The 20,130-nt window shown below is 37.4% G+C and overlaps 2 protein-coding genes across 4 annotated transcripts in view; one reads left to right on the top strand and one right to left on the bottom strand.

Annotated features, from left to right (window-relative positions):
- Positions 1-5,049, bottom strand: part of CENPK (centromere protein K) — a 37,626-nt gene extending 32,577 nt beyond the window's left edge. For all 3 annotated transcript variants that reach the window (XM_067315318.1, XM_067315317.1, XM_067315316.1), the window contains exons 1-2: positions 5,006-5,049; positions 2,221-2,355 (exon numbers count right to left, since the gene is read on the bottom strand). In XM_067315318.1, the coding sequence (XP_067171419.1) occupies positions 2,221-2,355; positions 5,006-5,008 (138 nt within the window). In that variant the 5' untranslated portion in view covers positions 5,009-5,049. The remainder of the gene's footprint in view (positions 1-2,220; positions 2,356-5,005) is intronic.
- Positions 5,050-5,173: 124 nt separating this feature from the next.
- PPWD1 (peptidylprolyl isomerase domain and WD repeat containing 1) lies at positions 5,174-19,856 on the top strand. Its single transcript, XM_067315312.1, has 11 exons — positions 5,174-5,321; positions 6,504-6,606; positions 7,238-7,338; positions 8,518-8,638; positions 11,425-11,872; positions 12,420-12,610; positions 13,139-13,328; positions 14,733-14,914; positions 17,561-17,642; positions 18,248-18,430; positions 19,495-19,856. Exons 1-11 carry the CDS (start codon positions 5,189-5,191, stop codon positions 19,636-19,638), a joined length of 1,878 nt encoding a protein of 625 aa, XP_067171413.1. The 5' UTR covers positions 5,174-5,188; the 3' UTR covers positions 19,639-19,856.
- The last annotated feature ends 274 nt before the right edge of the window (positions 19,857-20,130 follow it).

Below are 20,130 nucleotides of genomic sequence, written 5' to 3'. Positions count from 1 at the left end.
GAACTGATTTGGCTCCAAGCAGTCCCTCAGAGCCTGACCCAAAACAGCAAAGATATATTTTGAAATTATACTACAGTAAAAAGGTGGAACTTGTTGAAAAGTAGAAAAGCTACTAGCAAGAGAGGAAGTATGATTTGAGGAAAAAAAGTGCAACTTATGGGGGAAAGGTTTATAAGAAGACAGACACTGAACAGATGAAGAACATAAACTGGGAGGAGACGAGTCACGGACATGGAATAGGGAAGCTGGTATGAAGTTAACACAACTCAGTACTACTATCCTGGCTCTGCAAACAGAGCAATCACATTATAATACCTGTTTTTTGTTTTAACTCATTTAGCAGGGAAATATACTGTATGCTTCAGAAGTGGTCTGATTTTTAGAAGTGCACTACATCAGATCCCATTGACTGTAACAGGATGTATACCAAGTCTGAAATCCAGGCTACCACAGATATACAAGGCTTCAGCAGGAGACATCTGCTAAACTTTTTCTTTTTTTATGCCTGTTTATGCTGACAGCAGTTTTTCCTGCCTCACTACGGCACAGGATGCATTCTACTGAGTATATTACTAAGCAGTGATTTGGAAACCTTACTGTTCATGCTTGGAAATAAACACATGAAATAGGATTTCTCCAGTAAAAAGTGCTAATGCTGACACAGTAATTGGAACACTACATCATAAAGCACATAACCTGAGGAGGTAATTCAACAACTATTAGCTCTTTAAAATTGTCTGGTGAAACATAATGCTTGCATCTGTGATACAACAACCACAAAAATAATAAAAATCCTAACTGTTTTTATCAAATTCCAAAAATACTGCACATGATCATTTCCTTTATTGTTTTGGGACTGTTGGGAATGAGATACAAAGTTTCAAAGATTTTTGGTTAAATTGAAACTATTAAACATTTTAACTTCCCTTTTATCTGAAAATTTGAAAGGAATATTATATACTCTGAGATTAAAAAAAAACTGAAGGCAAACAACTTCTGTTGCTAACTTATTACAGTATTTCATAAATCTAGATGAAGGATTCCCTAACACTATATTAGGATTCCTATATATATTTTTATATATACATGTGTGTGCAGGTGCACGCAGGTGTGTGTGTGTATGTAATATAAAACATGGTTATATGATACATTATAATATACATACATATACACCTAAAATATAGGAATCCATATATATAAATTATATATGTCTATTCCTATGTTATATTCCCTGCCACAATATTAGGATATGCATGGTGCCAAATTCTTAATAACACAACTGTTCAGATACATGCAATAGCAAATATCAACATTTTAGCTGTTTTTGAAACAGACTTTTATTTTATATTTGAGGCCTTAATTCTGTTTTGCTTTAATCTACTTTAAGATTTGAAATATTTTTAATTCTGTTCAGTTTCTGATATTTTTAATGCCTTGTATCTACAACACAGAACTCAAGCAAGCAAGTATAGTGTATAAATACTCCATAAAATAGAATTGAAGCAATTAAGACTCTCAAAATGTAATTTAGAACATGATTTTTCATCAGATCCAGAGTAATCTCATGAATGCACACTATTCTCTCACAACTAATCTTTGCAGGGATTTTGCTTTATTTACAATATTTAAATAAAAACAACTTGTTCCAATGTGTTACTATAAGCACACTGGACCACGTGTCAAGAGATACAGATTTTATTCTTGAGGATATAACTGTTGGACTGTATGAGCGTATGCAAACAGCATCACCCTTCTGAGCCTCTCTTTCTCTTCCCATTCTCCTCCCCTGTCTCTCATTTGTTTAGGGCCATAAGTATCTGTGGACAGCAATTGACTTCCATTTTGTATGAGGCTAAAGAGAGGGAGATTCTCAGTCTTGGTCTGCTGGTACTACCACAACACAAACAACAATTGTTTATATTTTCCTAAGTTTTAGTATATGCTGCCTCTCTGCTTAAGATTTACCTAAATCATAACATCAGCACACTGTAAACAAAGACTGCCATTGCAAGGCCTTCTACACCCCTGCCAGCATTTCTACCTCTGGCCTTTAAAGGTCCGTCTGTCTGTCTGTCCGTGTTGTTGTTGGGGTGTGGGGATTTGGGGAGATGGGGGCCAGGGGGAAGCGTGGTGAGGAAGCAAGGAAGGGAGGGGAGATGAAATACAGAACACTGAGAAAAGTTTACAACAAACCTAGTCTCCTACTCCTAATTGCCATACCTCTTCCATCTGCCTCCAAATGCTCTCACATTCATCCAAGAGTTCTTCTTTGGCATCTGCATGACCCACTGACTCATTGACAATTTCAGGAGGTACATGCTGGTAGTCTGACATCTGTTCTGGTAATTTTTCAGCCTATTATTAAACAAATAGAACCATTACCACAAAGATTTACAATACTTATAAACAGGATACTGAATCATACTTACTATTTTAAGTCAAATATGTAACAGGACAAACTCCTTGAATCCATGAAGTTTTTAGTTAATTCCCCTGTAATTCTAGACAGCACCCAATCGTCCAGTAAAATCAGCTAACCGTATTACTGAAGTCAATTTTGAAACAAGATAACAACTTTTTTTTTTTTTAATTGAATCACAATCTTAAATTTTCAAGACTGCTATGGATGATCTGCACTTGTGGGGGGTTTTTTTGTTCTTTTTTCTCATAACTTTACTAAAGAAACAATGAGGAAATAGTGCACATCTACAAAGCCACACTCTTATTCCATATACTTGCAAAGGTCTTCTGCATAGTTACTTTTGCTCTTTTTTCCAATAAATGTCAAAAAGACTTTGAATTCAACTGTCTTGGAGGTTAATAAGAGAGAGGGAAAAAAAAAAAAGAACCTGAAATGCATGCTATTGAATGAAGACGGCACCAGGAAGGCCAGGAAAAAAATCATCACAGGTAAAATTAAAAAGTTTGAGGATCTGTTGGATCAAATAGAAACACATAAATTTAGAAACATGATCCTAGTTAAGTCTATAAAGAGAAATATAAATGACAACAGCAACTAAGAGGGAAACCAGAAGGGCCAAAGTGGCACTTAAAAGGAAAAATGTTAAAGGTAAAACAACCAATAGGAATTTCCTAAATATAAGAGATTCAGGAAGCCTTTAGAAACACTTAAACATATCTCTGAACCTACCAAATAGCTTGAGATTAAAAGGAGAGAGAAAAGAAGATAAAGATCTAATGAAGAAATAAGTGATGACTTTGCCATCTTGATGATGCAGAAATCCTAAGTCAACTGTTTGTTCTTCCTCATAACAAAAAAGAGGTGTCAGAGAAAGATATACTGAACAAATGAATAACTTAATTCCGAAGTTCAAGTATGCTGCAGCAGAGTAGCTAACAAAAAATAATAATGTCTCACTGAACACAGTAAGTGTTCTAGAGAATTGAAAGGTAGCAATACTTCTGATATGCTTTCCTGGCAAATTTGTTGCATCACTAATTAAAAACAGAACGCTAACAAAATCTGGATTGCCATGATCTGATAAGGTCTAACGAGAACAGTTTTTGCAAAGGAAAAATCATTATCTTAAGAGTCTTGGAATGACTCCATAACAGGAAAGAGAACTAGCTCACATAATTTATTAAGACTTCTGAAATGCCTCCAGTGAAGTCCCCCACAGAAGGCTAATCAAGAAGCTAGGCGGTCTTGAGATAAGATGTAAACTTTTGTTTCAGACCAAAAACTGGCAAGGAGACAAACAAAAAAAAAAGCCTGAATAGATAATTTTCATCCTGGCAAAAAGCTAGAGGGAGCACTGTGTCAGTCAGGTAGTATGGATTTAGCATTAAGGATCTGCAGTACAGCTGAGAGGGCCCAGAAGAGACTAACAAGCAAAACATAGTGACCCGCTTTGGAAACATTTGGGGGGGAGGGAGGGGGAACTCCTGTCCCCCTTCTTCCCCCCCACCCAGTAATAAAAACAAACCAAAACAAAAGCACTGTGTGAGATAAATATCTGAATACACAGTGAGAAAAATCAAAAAGTTTAAAGCAACCATTATAATTATTTTATTATTGCTGACTTTCAAAAGGTTAATGGTAATGATTTTAAACAAAGTTTCAAAATGTACATGGCATGAGAAAATACTATAGGCCTCTATGGAGCAAGACAAATCAACTTGTGGTCCTTAACAGTGTGCTATGTTAGTTACTTTATAAAGTATATACATCCAAGCATCATGTTTGTTTAGACGATTTTCCTTGGAGCTTCAGTTATGAGATCTTTCTATTTCTGTGTCATAATATCAATATATTCATACTCCTTATCTGAATGAAAGCTTTTTGTTTATCTGCTGTAGTTCAAAAATAAAGAACTTTTCCATCCCATAAAAATACTAAACAACAGGTAAACCTACTATTAGAAACAGCTACAATGCACACATGTCCCTGCATGTATATTCCTTCTTGCTCCCTTTCAGAGGTATATAATTGGGTAAAAATATGTCCCCTCCTCCCCCCATAATTTCTCCCCCATAACACTTTTTCCACGAGAGAAAAAGATGTTTTGCTTTATGCTTTCCAAGTTTCTGGGAAGCTCTCAACTCCCACACATGAATACGGAAAACCAACGTAGGGAAGCGTGTAAATGACAAATATTTAATCCGTCAGGGCCAGAAGACACCATGAAACTTGAGACCTCTAATCAAGGCAGGGGAATAGGCAAACTTTATGCAAATTATGCTCAATGCCAACAAACATAGAATAACCACGAACTGGAAGAAATTCAGAGAGGAGAAAGGAGAGTGGTGGTAGGCCTGAAAAAGCCGTTCGGGAAGAACAGAGTGAAAATGAGGACAGTCTGCCGCGGAAGGGAGCTGAATAGAGCAGGACGCCAGCAGCACCGCAGAGGCTGGGCACGGCGCTCCCGCTCTCCCCCGCAGCGGCCGGGAGCCCCGCGGCTCCGCGGGCGCCGCGGCTCCTCCGCGGGGCTCCCGGGCGCGGCCACGGGGGCGAAGGCCCCCCCCGGCCCCCTGCCCCCGTTACCATGGCAGCTCCGCGCGGCGCGGCCCGGCGCGGCGCGGCGCGGCGCGGCGCGGCCCGGCGGCTTCCAAGTCTGCGCGCGCTCGGCGCTCACTGGCTGCGCCGCCGCCGCCGAGGCGGCGTCACTCTCGGGCACCCCGCAAGGCAGGAAGTGGGCGGTGTCGCGGGAAAGTGACGCGAGGCAGCATGGAGTCGTCGGAGCCGGAGCGCAAGAGGAAGCAGCGCGATGCGGCGGGAGCGGGCGGCGGCGAGGCGGAGGACGAGGAGCGCTGGGTCGGGCCTCTCCCGGGGGAAGCTGCGCAGGCGAAGAAGAGGAGAGGTAACGGGAGGAGCGGGCGCCCCTGCTCGGCGCCCCGCGGCGGGCGGCCGCCGTCGAGCGGGGCTTGGTGGCGGGGGCCGCCCCGGGGGCGCCGCCGCTCCGCCGTGGGGCAGCCAGGGGCGGGCGGGTTCGCGTCGAGGGGAGACCGGTTGCCTGAGCGGGTTCGTGTCCGTCGACTGCCTGAGCCGCTCCGCACCGCGGGGCAACCGCGGGTTCCGTGCGGGGCAGCGGAGGGGGCGCCGGGGCGCGGGCCAGCGCCGCGCGGAGTTGCGGCCCGGGACTGTGCGTCTGCCCCCGCCCCGCAGGAGGCGCTGCCCCCCCGCAGGAGGCGCTGCTTTTGGCTGTGGGGTTGTTAGCAGGGCACCGTCTTGTGGATCGCAGGTTGTTCAGAAGTGCAATTGTGTAAATGTTAACCATGACGATACAAAGATTGGAGACAAAAAACAGTAAATCAGTTCGTATCGGGTGGGCCAGTTAAACAATGAAAAGGATAGATGCCTGCGCTTAGAATTTAAATTGTAATTTCTGAATGGGACTGTGAATCTCACAACAATGACCTCATTTTTGGAAAAAAAATGAGATGTGATTGATCATCCCCTTTTTCGCAGTACTTCAAAGGTTCTTAAGATGAAATGTCAGAAACATCTGATTTTTTGGATAGTGGGAAGTCGAGCCATGAGATATTCAGTGATCTAGGTAAAAACTCTGTTAAAGTACTACTAAAAACATTCTCTGCCAACAGGGACATTATATTTCCAGATTACTTTGCGAAAGATTTGCTTTAAATAAGTAGTGTACTTAAATATTTCCCAGGTCAGATCTGTATCTTCCCACAGCTTTATTAAGGAAGAAGTGGCATCAATAATAGACTTTCACAATAATAGACTTGGCGTATTTGTATTTTTAAGATTCTTTTTACACATTCAGAAAGTCAACATAATAGTTGTTTTAAAAGCAGGGTTCTGTATGCTTAAAAGGAGAGTCGGAGTGGCTTTTGTCTGCCATAAATAGAGAAATCTGAGTACGAAACCACAGTGGAAATCCCTTGTATTATGTTAGGATAAAGTTCTAGGGCCTTCTTGACTAAAGTGAAAGGTATTCAAGGGTAATTAATGGAAAACGGAAGCTAGGTACATCTTTATGAACACAGAATTTCCTGATTTTTCTTTTTATTCTGTTCAGTGCTTGAATTTGAACATGTCTATCTTGAAAATCTTCCAAGTGCTTCAATGTATGAACGCAGTTACATGCACAGAGATGTCATTACGCATGTAGCATGTACTAAGTAAGTCTCTTATTTTTCACAGTATATTATTGTCAGAAATGTGTTCTTGTATATGATGAGAAGTTTTCATTGTAGAACTTTAATAATGGAAACTTATTATGTTTGGAGGTGGCATTTTAAGGTTTTCAAAACTAAATATAAAGGAAGGGGCTTGCCAAGAAGATGACTGAATAGATAAAATGAGCTTTTAAAATCCTTATTGCAATATGTACAGAAATAAGAGAAATTGGCTATGCATACAGTAAAATATGATTCAGTGGAACTGCACCAATTGAGGAAATACCTTTCTTCTCATACCTTTAAGATATATATTGATTTATTTTTATTAGCAACAACTGACAAACCAAGCTTAAAAGAGTAGTAAAATGTACAAAGTTAAAAGGAATTGTGTTATTTATTTCTTAAATTCAGGCTAGTGACCTTTTATAGATTAACCGAGAGTATATTAAAATACTTGTTTGCTTTTTCAGGATTGATAATGCCCATTCAGACAGATTGTTACAGTAATTTGTTTAAAGTTCATTCTCTTTACAGCACTAATTGTAGTGTCTTAATGCAAATTACTGCCCAAAAGCAGTATGGAAGTGCATTATATGTAAATTTCTTCCTTTTTTTTCTTTTGCAATTGCAGGACAGATTTTATCATAACAGCCAGTCATGATGGACATGTAAAGTTCTGGAAAAAAATAGAAGAAGGGATTGAGTTTGTTAAACATTTTCGTAGCCACTTAGGTGAGAAGTTACTTTTTCATTTATAAAGGAATGCACTTCCCCGGCCCCCCCCTCCCCCCCCCTCCAGCTTAGTGGTTTGAACAGGCAATGCAAACAAAGAGGAGAGGAGTTCTGGGATGCATCTATTGCAGGCAGGGATGAAGTGATATCCATCTAGGTTCCTTCATTCCCCTGTCCTCTTCCGTCCTGCTCCAAACTGCCAGAGGGATAGGGTGGGAACCAAACTTGATGAGTCGTCTTGTCCAGATCCCCTACATCCTTTGCATTGCCTTGCGCCCTGCTTCTGGGGAGAATGTCCAGGACACAGAGAGAGTTTCTGTTTAGAAATAAGTGAACAGGGTACATACAATCCAAAGAAGATTAAAAAGATGTTACTTTAAGCAGGCTACCTTCATCCCTCATCATCTCTTCACAAAGTCAGATCTTTTCACTTTGCTGTGATGAATATTTCTATCTCATATAAACTTTTTCTGTAACATGTTTATTTTCTTCTGGAACTGTTGTAAATGTAAAGTAATTTATGCATCAATGGCATGATTATTAGTTGAATTGCAGTTCCAATATTTAAACCATATTTTTATGGGCTGAGTACACACAGCTCTTCTATACTATGCTAAGCATAAAACAGGCCTGACAGAAAATTGAGGTACTTATTGCTATTGGAAATGATCTACCTGATAGAAACAAATTTAATATGCAGCCTGTAACAATAAAAAAGATAAATAATAATAAATAATTAAAGTAATGTTTCTGTTTAACGTGAAAAATTGTAATAGTAGGTTCTTGATCTTAACTATCAGCATCTCAGTATATACAGAAACAAAATGTGAGAATGGAGCCTACCAAGCAACTTTTTTTTTTTTTACAGTATCATAATGTTGTTCTCAATGTTTTTATAATAAACATTTTAAATTAAAATTATTGTAATTATAATCTTCCATTTATGTAGAAGCTAAGCAGTTCATTTTTACTTGTCTGCTTCCAACTTCCAAATAATGATAGAATACAAAGTAGGCTTAAAAAAAATGTTTAAACATTTAAAAATGGTAGAGAAACAGCTGAGAAACAGCTGAAGGCCTCTATATTTTTAATTAGTGTCTCTGTTTCCCTTTTCTATGGGGTATTGAAATGAAGGATGTCTCTTTCCAGTGTCTTAATAATATACTAATTTTTTTGTAGGAGTTATTGAGAGTATTGCTGTTAGCTCAGAGGGGGCTTTTTTCTGTTCAGTTGGAGATGACAAAGCGATGAAGGTGTTTGATGTGGTAAACTTTGATATGATCAACATGCTGAAGCTTGGGTAAGTGACTTAGTTCTTGAAAAAAATATTTTTTTAGGGATTTTAAAATGTTTGGGGTTATTTTGTATAAGAGATAAGTAGATTACTTTTTTTTTTATGAATGTTTTAGAGTTTTTTTTTCTGGTCAGACTGAGCTAAGCAAGTTGCGTTATCCAAAATATCTCCAGTGGCTTGGAGATTGCCTGGTTGAACAGAAAAAAATAGGACTCTTGTATGTACCCTTCTTAAGAGTAGAAGATGTTTATGCCTTTCTTCTGTGTCAAATATTGTTGCCTACAAAGACATGGTGTTTCACAAAATGTGAGTTAGGATCACTTTTTCTGCTGTCTGGCACTGAATTTAAAAATCATAGCCAACTAATAGTTCTAGTATGGCAGGAAGCTGTTGGAGTGTATGTACTGTTCTCTTTGACTCAGGGATATCATTTTCCTCCTTTTTTTAAAAAGAACATTGTTGTCTTCCTTAGTGTTTCTATAACAGATTTTCTGTAATTATACAGTATGTAGCTGAAGAATTTGGAAGAAATAGGAATGGATATTATTGGAATTATATCAATAACGGGAAAATAATCTCTCACATTTTTACAAGAGTGGATTTGGAAAATGGGAGAATAAAGCTATACTAAGAGTGGTAGAAGATCTGATGCTTCCACAGTCCTTCTGAAATCAGAAAATATTTATTCCTAGTAGTCTACTATTTGTTGGTTAATTCTGAAACTGAATAAAAGTATAAACTCAAAAATGTTCAGTATTGTCATAGCTCTCCTGACTGAAATTAGTTGTAAAACTTCCACTGCTCTGAAAGATGCTAAAATAATATAATATCTGAATACCTTTCAGAATCCCTATATAAATGCTTATATTAGCTTCTTTGCTTGTGATAGTGTTAGTAGCCATCTCCAGATAATGTACGTAGCCCATAAGAATAGATTCTCTCTTGTCTGTCTGCTGCAGAAAAAATTCCAGTTAGCCTTAGTCTTTAGCTTTTGTTGGTGTTTTGTGCTTAGCAGTCTTGTATTGTTACTACAAAGTTGATAAAGTCATAGGACAAAATGAATAAATTTATTTTTAAATCAATTTAGGAATATATATCTTACTGTATTTATTCCACTGTATTATTAAAAAAACACTTAATTTGACATTATACTAGAGGATTTTTTTTTTTCCTATATGAGCATTTAGGGGAAATTGAGGTAAAATTTTCATCTGTTTTGCTTCAGGGATACCCTGAACATTACCTATAATATTTGTCTATAGTATGTCCCTGGTTTGTTTTCTCTAGTTTTTCTCATCATCATCAATGGTTAAGACTTTTTCTTCTTTTTTTAAGATTTTCTTTTTTTCCTCTGGTACATTTTTTTTTTTTCCAGAGATAATTGGGTTTGACCTGATGTGAACTCTTTAATGAAGAAGTGAAAAGTATACAGTCGTAATACAAACATTGTTCTGAATATCCTTCCTAAAATCTAATGAGTTTGTTGCTTTATGTTCTGCATTACTGTTTATTGAGCAAATAGTTTCTGTTGACCTGCCTGAGAATTTTTTCATGGCTGTTTGCTCAGGCTTGCTACGGTTAATGTAGAATTCATCAGTTCTGTGTGATCCTTTCAACTTGCATTACCTTGCATTGTCTGCTTTGATACGTATGTGTCATTATGTTTCGTGGTGGATTAGCTTCGTCTCAAATTCTTCGGATCCTTTCAGTTTTAACTAATCTACACAGTGTAGTTATCTGCAAATCCCCATGTTTTATGCTTCCATCAGTGATCTGGAGAAGGGCTAGTTCATGTATAAATTTTGGATAATAGCACACAGAGCAATGGGATGTCACCCTTACTGCAGTTGTTCTGCCTCCTGTCCCTTCTGTGAACCTGGTAAAAAGTTCTGGTTCTGTTACTGCAACCACCCATTTTCCAAAGAAAGCCTCGAATAGCCCTTGGAGAATTTTTGCCAGACAAGTATTAAAAATCCAAATGATCACCGTCTGTCAGTTGTCAGTGTTTGTTTGATCTGTGAAAGGATACTAAATAAGAGTTTCCTATGGAGTTGGTATCTATCTTTGTGGTCTGTCATGTAGTTTTAGTTTCAGTTCTGATTGTCGGAATCTTTGCTTAGAGACTCTTTAAAAACAGATATAACTTTGTTTATTGATCATATCTCTGACTTATTTTATTTACAGTGTACGTTTCTTTGCTAGTAGCAAATGCATTCATTCTTAAATTCATTCATAACGCTTACAGAATACAGCCTGGTTGTCTTAGTATCACTGATTTCTTGTTAATAAATTTATAAGTGGTTTGATTATTTTTTTGCAAGACCCAGCTGCACTTTTCCTTAAGTAGATGGCAAAAGTGTGGTTGTCTTCATTTGCACTGAAGTGCTAATCACTTTCCAGACAGAAGAGAAATGTTATTGAGTCACAGTAATTGAGTAGTAATCTTTAATGCCACTGGTGCTATTATGTTGGATTTCCACCCTTTTTCTTCTTTTTTACCAACGCTGTTCTACCTCAGCTTTCTGTCACAGCCTCTTTATGAAACAATGTGGGAACAAGAGAGATTGGCTAACTGATCCCTCCACTGGTTTGTGTTGCTTGGAGCAGCTTGGCTATCGCTATCACACCATTCAATTTTAGCAGGTCATGTATTAGCAAGATTAGTAAATAAGGTTCAAAATCTGCTTCTGATACTTGATTTTGAGTTGATAGCATAATTCATTTCTTAGCTAAGTAAAACCAATCCTTCTTATTTCTCTTATTTTTTTTTTTCCTTCCACTCTTTGTTGCAGCTACTACCCTGGCCAGTGTGAATGGGTATATTGCCCTGGAGATGCCATATCTTCTGTTGCCACATCTGAGAAGAGCACAGGAAAAATATTCATATATGATGGACGAGGAAATAACCAGCCACTGCATGTTTTTGATAAACTCCATACCTCCTCTCTTACTCAGATACGGTTGAACCCTGTCTACAAAGTAGTAGTGTCTTCTGACAAATCTGGAATGATTGAGTACTGGACTGGTACTCCTCATGAATATAAATTTCCCAAGAATGTGAACTGGGAGTATAAAACAGATACTGATTTATATGAATTTGCTAAATGCAAGGCTTACCCATCCAGTATAAGTTTTTCACCTGATGGCAAGAAAATGGCCACTCTTGGGTCTGACAGAAAAGTTAGAATTTTCCGGTTCTTAACGGGGAAGCTCATGAGAGTCTTTGATGAATCTCTGAGTGTGAGTTCAGTCTTGCTTCTCTTTTTTTGAGGATTTTTATCTATTTATTTGAATTTATTTACCAGCACACTCACCTACATTATCACCTGTTTCTGAAAGTTGAGCTTCATTGCTATGTTTTTCTTACAGAGTGGTTTTCCCTGTTCTCTTCCTTGGCTTTTACATTGTTCTGACCAAAAATTAATTCTTACTAATTTATATTAGCTATACTGTGAAACTGAGTTCTTGATTTTCATTTATATTTTTGTATTGCTAGACTTCTCTTTATTAAATAAAATCGTAATAATGTAAAAAATTAAATTTGTGATCTTTGAAGAATTTTGTTAGATAGCTACATACTTTTTTTTTTCTTTGTCTGAGGCCTAAGTACTACAATACGCCAAAAAAAAAAGAGCATTAGTTGTGTATTTTAATTTTTCAGGTAATTTTAAGAGCTGATTGGTCTCATTTGAATTCCATGTTTCCTAAGCTTGTGTGTAGGTTCTTTGCTGGGTCAAAAGTTTAAACTATGTTCGTATTGTGATTTTTTTTTTTTTTTTTCATGTAGATGTTTACTGAACTTCAGCAGATGAGACAACAATTACCAGACATGGAGTTTGGCCGACGCATGGCTGTTGAGCGTGAGCTGGAGAAAGTGGATGCAGTAAGATTAATTAATATAGTTTTTGATGAAACTGGACACTTCGTTCTCTATGGAACAATGTTGGGCATTAAGGTCATAAATGTAGAGACTAACAGGTAAGTTCCAGTGAGACATTTGGAAATATATGTTTGTTTCAAAGTCTATATTCATTCCGATTTCTACTATATTTAAAACTTGCAAACTTGCTATGACTGTGGATGCCACTTTTTTTTTTTTTTCTTTCTTTCTTTTCTGCTTGGGAACCTTAAATTAGACTGTAGATAAGATTTTCCCACATTTATTAAAGAGTCGTAGTTTAAAGCGAAATAAAATGAGAATATGTGGAAAGGGTTTTGATACTAAAAATGCATAATCAATTAATTTCTGGCTAACTAGATATGATAACATGAAGTGAATGCAGATCAATGGAGTCGAGTTTTTACAGAGCAGGGAGATTGACTAGTAAATTATGTTGCAGGTTGAATAGAGAAGCATTGTAAATAGCCTACAGAAACAAACAGTAAAAATCATTTTGAGAAGGCTTTAGAAATTTTGATTTGAGTATCTTGCAGTCAGAGAGAAGACTGTCTGACTGTGTCATGAGCAAATAACGGTAGTTATACCTTTTATATCTTGTACTTTAGGTGTATTCGTATCTTGGGCAAACAAGAAAACATCAGGGTGATGCAACTAGCTTTGTTCCAAGGAGTAGCAAAGAAACATCGTGCTGCAATCACTATAGAGATGAAGGCATCTGAAAACCCTGTTCTCCAGAACATCCAGCCAGATCCGACAGTAATCTGCACAGCTTTTAAAAAAAATAGGTTTTATATGGTGTGTGTGTGTGGTTTCTATTTGAATAACTTCATTCTTGTATTGATGTTTTCTCATTGTGTATTACTTTTTAATTTTCTCCTTGTGCCTTTCCAGTGCTTTTTGGATTGAACATTTGCAAACACAACTTTTCCAGAGGCATCTCCTTAAATTACAAGTATATTCTAGAAATTTTAGCTTGAACTGACTAAAAATTGACTAGAAGGAGCTTTGTAGTCTTTAATTTTGTTTTCACAATATTGCTCAAGCCATTAAAAATTTTTGATGTCTTTGGCTGTCTAAATTATAGTTTTTTGAGAGGGGTATAGGCTTTTGATGTAGTTTAAGAAATTAATGTAAAAATATTTAAAAATTCTGACCAGATCTTACACCAATTAAAAACAATAATTAAACGTATGTACAAAATGTATAAGAAGCATAAAATAATTAAATTCAGAGAAGCATCAGGACTCTGTAGCACTGAAGTGCCTTTTGGGTAAATAACAAAGACAAGTCTTCTTCCTCTTCACAATTTAGATTTTGGATGAGATGCAATGAATAAGCAAAACAGACAAGCAATTCTGGAGTAGTTTGTGGTTAATCTGGGATGTGATCACAGTGGAGGTTAGAGGTCCAGCTGTCCATTGGCTTATTTGTGCTTGAATTGGTTTAGGTTACAGAGCAAGAGAATATACTTCCTAAAACTCTGTGCGGTTACTTTGTGTGGTTTGTGTGACTATATAGTACAGAATGGAGTACACTACTCTGAACAGTACAGGTGAGGAAGAAAAGTTAGACAAAATGTGGAAATGTTAGACACTCTTAGAAAAAACATGACTATGCAGCAAGTGAACGCATGCAGAAATCTGGTGATTGCCATTTGAAATGTAAGTGTATTGATGGTTGTGTAGTCACTGATATTTGCTGCATGTCTTGCTCCTTTAAGAACTATTATAAAAACCTAATTTCTGAGACTTCTCCTATTTTTAGTTTAATTTGCTTTTCTGTCTGTAGTCTTATATTAATGCAGCACTGGAATAAGAGAACTCTAATATGTCTTTGCAGTGAAGCCAAAAGACCTGCCAGTTCAGCCTGAACATAATGGAACATATCGATATTCTCCACTCCTCTATAAAAAACAGTGCTGAACTAGTGTGGGCTTTATGTTGAAAAGGAGAGGAGGTAGAAGATACAGAGAGATTAGAAAAAGTTACTTGGATTTACAAGTAGTTGTATTGGAATCTGTGACTCTGGCAGTGCTGATAATGCACTTAATGCTGCAATGCAAGGATCTGTGAATTCTGGCTACGTTTCAAATCCATTCAGGTGTTTAGCAGGCTGAATGATCACATTGATGTCTCAGGTGCAGAGCACTGTGTAAGATAAAGAAAATGAACAGTAGCTTTCTGGGTTTTTGTTCTTCAGTTTACTAAACGTGAACCAGAAGATACAAAGAGTGCAGATTCTGACAGAGATGTGTTTAATGAGAAACCTTCTAAAGAAGAGGTCATGGCAGCCACCCAGGCGGAAGGTCCCAAAAGAGTTTCAGACAGTGCCATTATCCACACAAGCATGGGAGACATTCACATCAAGCTTTTTCCTGTTGAGTATGTATTTGGTACTTTTTCTGTTACGCTGTTGCTCCTTCCCTCGTGTTTTCCAGTATCGGTATCCAAGAGATGCATTCCCAGCTAGGAATGGTTCTCTTCCTCCTCTTTTGTTCTGGCCTTGTTTCCTCACAGTTTCTTCATACAGCAGGCTACCTGAGTGTGACAAGTAAACTAGGGTAAAAATAGGTCTAAGTAACAGTGAGGGGCCACTGATTCACAATGTATTTCTTGTCGCTTGTCATTTGTTTTTCTTCTATTTACTTTTGATTGAACTATTTCAACCATATTTGCAGGAGGGCTGCAGTCTGAAAGATAGCTACATTCCGAAAAATTCCATGATAATTGGAGGCTGGGTAAAAAAGAGACTAGAGTCAGTGCCCTGCTGAAGGAAACAAAGTTCAACCACTGTATCTGTAGTTTGACAACAGTGGTCTGTCATGAGTCTTAGCTAGCTTTGATATGTTTTGTCCTTTGCTTAGTAAAGGTTGGAAGAGGCAATAAGGGGTATTGTGTTAAGGGGAGGGCTTAGGCAAAACCATGTTTTACCTTCGTAGATCAAAAAACAGCTTAAGACTGTTTCTACAACAGCTTAGACTGTTGTATCTGACTAAATTGTCCATCTTCCTATGATTGTGGTGTTTTGTTTGCTCTCGCCCTACATGTTTTTCATGGATTTTGCTCTTTGTAAGTTCTGGTTTGGGGGATTTACTCCTTTCTTTTATTTATTTATTTTTTCTCCAAACATAAGGTGTGGATAGGGCATGATATTCTTCTGTGCAAGCTACATATTATTGTAAAGCAGTGCTGTTTCATTCCATCTTGAAAAAGAATGATGTTGGCAGCAGCAGTAGAAGATCTGGCAATAGGCCTATGAAAGCCAGAGGAATAATACTCTTTGCAGTTTCCAAATGTAGCTATTGTATTCTTACATTTTATGTTACTGCAGCTCATCCTTCAAGAGCAACATAAAACTTATACCAGTGTATAACATTAGTGCTGTCTATATCTAAGAACACGCATATAATTGAAAAGGCGTTTTATGTATGACTGTTGGCTAAGTTCTTGTGTCAGCGTCTCTCCTTCACAACACTACCTAATACATGTAAAGATTTTTTGTGAAACACTCGGATTTATACAAGATTGTCAGGTTTGCTGTGTAAATACATTGAAACTTAAACCATTTAAATGTAGTCTGTGTTAATCACAAGCTCATCTTTTATCATCAGCACAGATAATGCAACACAACCTTAATTCTACCCTGCAGGGCTGCTAGTCTTCCATTGCATTCTTCACCAATGTCTCCTTGCCTCAAGCCCTAGTTCCTGGAATTCATAATTGTAGCGTATAGGTTGCAGTAATGGTACAGCACATACCAATGAGTGACAGAACAAGCTGCATATTTTTGACTTTTTTTTTTTTTAATTCTCATGCCTGTGTGTCAAGCATAATTGCATGCATAGTATTGCTGCGTGCTTCGCTACAGTGTTCTGCATGCATTTTTTAGATTAAATGCAACACCGTCAGGTTTGTGCTTTTTTGTTTAATGTTTCCTTCCAGCTGAGTTTTGAAATTAAAAACTCTTCATGATGAATGTAATAAATAAAGGAGAGGATAGGGGACATAACTTTGTATGCCCCTTAAATCTTTGGCTGTGTGCTAGTGGAATAAAGCTGTGAATGCCTACTCTTGTACAGCTCAGCCGGAATTAGACTGTAATCTTGTGTGTTCCAATAGTTACGCCGTTGGTGCTCTGGTCCAGGAGATGCTTTAGAATATCACTAAGCCCAAAGTAATATTCCTTGTCATAGTTCATGTAGCTGTACAGCTTACGAACTCAACCTGACTGCTTTCTGGTTTCCTGGGAAAGTGTGTGGGTGTGGCTGCCTGAATCTGTCTATGTAGATGGACACTCTGACTATTAATCCCTTCTTCAAAACCATTCAAGAGCTGTCACAAAGAACTGCAACTCCAGTAACAACCCTCTTGGGAGTAAAAAATGAAGTCAGACAGGGAAAGGTTTGTGTGTGTTTTTTTTGTTTTTGTTTTTGTTTTTTTTATTCCATCAGCAATAACATTCCACCTGCTCCCTCTGGTTCCAAACAATCTTTGTCAGCAGTTTCAGAGGAGGAAAACTGGCTCTATAGTGATTGCAGAACTTCTCTGTAATACTAAAACATTCTGGTTTTAAATTTCACTTCTTGTATGTAGATGCCTCACATGCATATGGGCAGATAGAATTATAGAGGTAAAAGAACGCTGAACAACTTTCTTCTTAGGGAGCATAAATTCCTTATTTGGTTTTGTAAATCTAACTGCAGTATATAAATAAAAAGCTGGGAAAGGAACCTTTAATGATGGGTGCCTTGACCTAGGTTTCAGGGAAGAACTAGATTCTGCTTCAGAGCCTGCTGCTGACTTCCTGTGCAACCAGATAACTTGGTACTGCCCTCAGTTTCTTTGCTTCCAGCTCTGGGTTGGCAGGACAGGGAGGGGAGGGAGTGTCACTTTTTTGATGAAAGACCTTTCTACAGTATGTTAAAACAGGGCTCAGTACAACAGGATCTCAGTCTCAAATCTTTATGGCCTTGCCACAATACAGTTAAATATTTATTGTAGCCTGTATTTTCTATTGCATGATTTTAGGTGCCCCAAAACAGTGGAAAACTTTTGTGTGCATAGCAGAAATGGCTATTACAATGGACACATATTTCACCGTATTATCAAGGTAACTTTTAATTTTTTGTTGGTTTACATAATGTAAATTTTGGGTCAGTTCTGTCAACATTTTCATTTCTCTTTTGCACAGAGGATTTCTGGAATGGTTTTATAATTCCCTGTAAGGTCTGAATAATTCTGAGCTCTGAAGAGCTTCATCACTTAGTAAAATTGCTTAATAAATAGCTGTCCTGCAACTGACATGGTAGAAAAAAACTGAAATTTGAGAGAAAGATCAAATTGGTAATCCTGCTTGAATTAGGGTTTTATGCATTTCTTGTCAGAATGGACATTCCTTGTAAGGCTACTTATTTTTGTTGCAACAGTCGAGTTGATACAACTTAAGTGTTTGCAGAAGGTAGAGATGTTCAGGTTTCTGTCCCTCACTAGCAGAGACCACTGAGTAATCTTATTTTTGATAAATAGCAGATTATCACTTAAAGAGATCCTGAATGCTCTGTTCCTTATCCACTTCATTTTAGCACTCACATTTTGTTGAAGAGTATGAAGCAGTTTTGGAGTTATGGAGCAGCTAAGAGAGCTTCACCTGGCATCAGACACTTTTGCTCACTTACTCTGTGAGATGATGCAGTAATATATTCAATTTCTCTGCAGGGTTTCATGATTCAGACTGGTGACCCCACAGGTACAGGAATGGGAGGTGAAAGTATTTGGGGAGGAGAATTTGAAGATGAGTTTCATTCAACTTTACGACACGACAGACCTTATACACTCAGTATGGCTAATGCAGGACCAAATACCAATGGATCTCAGTTTTTTATAACAGTGGTGCCAACTGTAAGTAGTATTAAAAGCTTAATTTAAGGCCTGAGATGTTAACTATATAGTAAAAATAAATACAGTAATTTTTATGGTGAAAAAGGAAAATAGTACTGTCCAAACAACCTTTGTTATTGTGGAAATAAGTGCTGCATACAGAAATGTACACTGTGTTGGCTTTACTGAAACACTCCATTAAGAAAGGTATTTTTGTCATCTGTGATCATAAAAGGCATTTTGATAGAGTAAGGGCCATATCAAATTCTAAGTAGAGCAGACATTTTTGCAGTTTTATATTATTGGAATACTTAACATACTGGTTTAAATTTGATAGAATCTTGGCTATTTTAAGATTGTTCCATGTTTTTGGACATGGTGCAGGGATGGCTTCTAAAATTGTCTATTCTTAGCTCTTCAGAGAAACCAATATTCAAGTTGGAAAACTTCCCTGTTAATATTTTAAACTGTGTGCAGCTTCACAGCCAGAAAAAGAAATTTTGGTATATGAATCTAACAAGTGCAAAACAAATCCTTCAAGCTGTTACTTAAACTTTTTTATAGCACTTACTTCAAAATCATGTCTTAAAAAAGCATCTCCTTCTTACATAATCTTGAAGGCTCATTAAGTTTATTTTGGCACTTATATGGGGATTACTAATTGGGCAAACTGTATAAATATTGCCTGTCCAGTATTCTGGACTGACAAAAATCAAGCATACACTTAAATTTTATCTGAGAGCAGCATTGAATAGATGTATTGAAACAGCCTTTTTGCAAACTAAGATTACACTTAAAACAAAAAAAGCTGTGAAATGCTACTGCATCTCTAGAATTGTCCGCTGTAGTACTTTTAAGAAAATCTTTTAGAAGATGAGTTTAAACGCATATGAATGTGCATGAGCTACACTGTTTTTCATTTGTTAAAACAGCAGTTTGCACTTACATGGTGTTTAGTTTAATAGTCCAAATATATAAAAGGCATCCATATTCACTTATTCTAGCTCAGTTTCTTCCTGGTTTGTATTTAATGTATATGTAACTTTGTTTTAAAATTACCTTTCTCTTCCTATACCCTCAAACAGCCCTGGCTAGACAACAAGCACAGCGTGTTTGGACGGGTGACTAAAGGAATGGAAGTTGTTCAGAGAATCTCAAATGTAAAAGTCAATCCCAAAACTGACAAACCCTACGAGGACGTCAGCATCATTAATATCACTGTGAAGTAAGCTAGGAGTTGAAGGTTCCAGCTTTAAAAAAAACCTCAGCATTGTGGGACCCAAAAGGACCCAGAAAAAGAGATCTTTTTCAATAATTCTTGGATGCAAGAAACCCTAGGATACAGCAGACATCGGTTCTACTACATTTTAGGTACCTAAAGTGTCATAAGCCTGTATTTTTAATAATTTTGTATTTTAAAGTAAAACCATATGCATGTTTCTTACAATGTCTACTGTTGTTCTTGTATCTCTTCTATGGAACACTGAAGGTAAGAACCTATATTGTGTCTCCTGGTAGTATTTTTAATTAATATCAGTATCTAGCTGATATCTTAACCCCCTTTATTTGCATTTTTCAGATTTCATGTTTAATTAATCCTTTTCACATCAATGAAATCTGTGGCAAACTGTAGTCAGCTCTTGATAAATAGAAACCCTTCAATCATATGTTTATGCATCCAAAATTAGATTAAATTACATACATGTCATACCAAAACACAA

This window comes from Apteryx mantelli, chromosome Z (genome assembly GCF_036417845.1).
Source record: "Apteryx mantelli isolate bAptMan1 chromosome Z, bAptMan1.hap1, whole genome shotgun sequence".
In the NCBI taxonomy this organism is placed as follows: domain Eukaryota; kingdom Metazoa; phylum Chordata; class Aves; order Apterygiformes; family Apterygidae; genus Apteryx; species Apteryx mantelli.
Note: the sequence above shows the minus strand (reverse complement) of the source record. Positions and strands in the feature narration are given on the sequence as shown.